Consider the following 2,888-nt stretch of genomic DNA (forward strand, 5'->3'; position numbering starts at 1 on the left):
AGCGATACCATTCGATACTTATTTTCCCAGGATAGATATGTGGTACATTTTCGAGGGAGAGTCCTCTATCGAGAGGCATCTTCAACTAGCCTTCCCTGGGAACCAGGATACACCATGCTCCGGATCGACAACTTGTCGATAACAATGACCGTCAGACTTCTCGCAGCCCGCCAAGAGCTCGATGAAGTCTCAGATTCCGAGCCTCATTCCCGATTCGGCTCTAGGAATGGGCACAGGCTTCCAGAGTGGCGTCGTATTGTTCCATAGACCTCGTGGGAGATCGACTGTCATTCGATATCTCGATCATCCACCGTCGGTGATCGAAGGCATCAATTCCGGGGTGGGTGACTTTCGATGTGTTCCTCTGTACAATGAATCTCCGCGAAATCGCTCAACAGCAAATAAAGAATCAGCTTATCGGTGCTCTCCACGCAAAGCACTGAAGCTACGGATTCGGCAGATCTTTGTGTTGGTCCGAGGAGAATCCTTCGGACTACGACGGAAGTCGTCGGGAAACATCCGGGCACCGAGAATCTTCAGTCCTCTCTTCGACTCATCGGCTACTGGGCAACACGCAGAATAATCGCAGCTCCTTTTGCGGAAAAAGTCCAGATTCTTTTGATTGCAAGCTCCTTCTAGAATTGAATGCGACAATGGCGGGGTAGCCGGGAAGGACACCGTCCATATTTCCTCCGCCCCCATACCTCGATCTCTCTATGGAGCTCAGAGCGAGCACCTTTTGATCCCTCCGGCGTCGAGTATGGAATCTGGCTCGCGGAACTTATTTCTCTAACAATGTCAGGGACAGCCGCCAGGCGATTTTCGGTGTATCGACAATAATTTATCGCCGGAAGCTGGAATCCGCACGAAATCGAATTCAAACTCTGGCTGTGCGCGGGCCCAGCGGTGTAAGATTTCACTATTTTCGAGATGAGAAGCGGACGAGTCGACGACGATGTGTTTTGGTGCCCCGCAGTCGAATCGTCCAGCCTGGGTTGGTTCGATCGGAAATCCTGTGGTTTTTCAGTCTCCACGCTCGTTACATATTCCAATGGGAAATGAAGGTGAGTACTCCGCACTTCTCGTAGTTCTCGGACTTAGCTCTTATGGGGAGCTCTTCGCCGCAATGGAGCCCAAACGGAGGAAAAAATTGGAGAAGTTCCCGGCAGAGAGCGGCGTGATAATTCTATGTCTGGATTTTTCCAGATGATAAGAAGTTCACGGTGTGGCGTTTCACCGATAAACCTTTGAGACTATCTTGGGTTGATCATCTCGAGGAGCTCTACACGGGTTCGCCCGATGGTGTCCTGGATTTTTGTGGCCAGTTGGGGCCTCCCTCGAAGCTCAAGAGCGAAACCTCGTTGCACAGGGACTTCTGTGTGTTCCGGTATGATGCGGTCCCCATGTGGGAGGACGCTCATATTAGTAACATGAAGCTTAGGTTGACATTGCAAGGCGACGCTGAAATCGACGCTGTTTGGTGGCGAAGTCTAATGCTGCTCTTATCAGCGAAAAGCGATCTAGCGATGGTATCCGGACTGTGCCTCCAAATTCGCAAAAAATTTACAGTATCCTTCTGGTTGTACGGAGAACATGTAATGAAGGCCGCAGAGAAGCCCGAGAAGCAAATAATCCTCGATATTGCGCAGTGTTGGAAAATGGCGCTCGGCATAAGTGACGGAGCGATAGAAGTCTCGAGAAGAAGTCCTCGAGGATACAGGAAGGCATTCACCGCTCTAGTATGGCGCAGCGTCTAGTTAAGCTGATCAGCCAAAGTTTTTCGATATACAGCTATAAATTAGCGAATGGAAGAGTTCTAGGTGGTCGAGTCATAATTCATTTAAGTTTTGGGAAATAGGACCGCTGGGCCGCGAGCCATCAGATCCCTGAATACAGACGTCGAGGAGGTTTCCGCCTTGTACTCGATCTCTTTGACACTCGTACGCTCGGCAGAGGTTCCCATGGGCGCCCCCTCTTTGGATTTTAGGATTTCCGGTTTTTCACCCGCCGTTAACCCACAACCTCATCCCCCTGATCGCTATGAGCTTCTTCGAAGACGTGAAGAACCATCTCGTTGTTCTGCCCCGGCTCGACGAGACGTAAGTGCATTCAATATCGACTGAATTATGCCATCACAACGGTGAGAACTCTCTATTCCAAATCCATGGATATAAAAAGTTTCGAAGCTCGGTGAGGGCGGAGACTCTCGTATCCTTCCGCAAGGACGAGCGGACTCCTTCCAGAGAGGAAGTCGGACAACTTCCTCGGATCCAAATCCAGATGAACACTCCTAGGACATGGGTGTCTCCAAGCCACAAACGAATAGTGTCAGCGAGAGCGGAGGCTCGCATCGGAACCGAGAGCACCGACTACCAGATCGCGCGAGATATAAGCTAATATGTATCCAGGATGCGGGAATGTATGTTAATTTCTTTCCCCCATTTGTATACAGCTCGTGTGATGACTTATTGCATGTTGTGTCGCCTTCATTCGGAGAAGGTGCGAATTCCTATCTACCTGTTGGGGCCACAGGGACTGTTCGTGAGCACTCGAGCACCTCAGACACGAGGTGAAGTCCGTCCTCCCGAAATGGTGTATCCGAGTCACAAAGCCCAGGGCGAAATGGAGTTTTTGACGGCGTCTCATGAAAAGGTAACGATGGCTTGAGTAAGGAAACACTCGGCATCTGACAACTGAGACTAGGTTTTCGGCCTTCCCTCGGTTCCGCGAGGAACGGACAAGAAATATCTTTGTCACACGCTCAGCTAAGTCTGTCAAAGACATGGCTCGATACAGACTGAGGTTGTATCCCCGGTTGACCAAATCAGCCGCGCTCGAGTCCAAGGGGAGCTGGACTCCATCAGGGACAAAAATTCGTCTCGAACGAT

General features: G+C 50.6%; 1 protein-coding gene across 1 annotated transcript; it reads left to right on the plus strand.

Annotated features, from left to right (window-relative positions):
* The first annotated feature begins 958 nt into the window (after positions 1 to 958).
* Positions 959 to 1,911, plus strand: LOC100905414 (eukaryotic translation initiation factor 4E-1-like). The gene is made up of 2 exons (XM_003738426.1): positions 959 to 1,064; positions 1,207 to 1,911. Exons 1-2 carry the CDS (start codon positions 1,052 to 1,054, stop codon positions 1,755 to 1,757), a joined length of 564 nt encoding a protein of 187 aa, XP_003738474.1. The 5' UTR covers positions 959 to 1,051; the 3' UTR covers positions 1,758 to 1,911.
* Positions 1,912 to 2,888: the final 977 nt, after the last annotated feature.

The sequence above is a fragment of the Galendromus occidentalis genome, unplaced genomic scaffold (assembly GCF_000255335.2).
Source record: "Galendromus occidentalis unplaced genomic scaffold, Mocc_1.1 scf7180000075984, whole genome shotgun sequence".
Classification (NCBI taxonomy): Eukaryota; Metazoa; Arthropoda; class Arachnida; order Mesostigmata; family Phytoseiidae; genus Galendromus; species Galendromus occidentalis.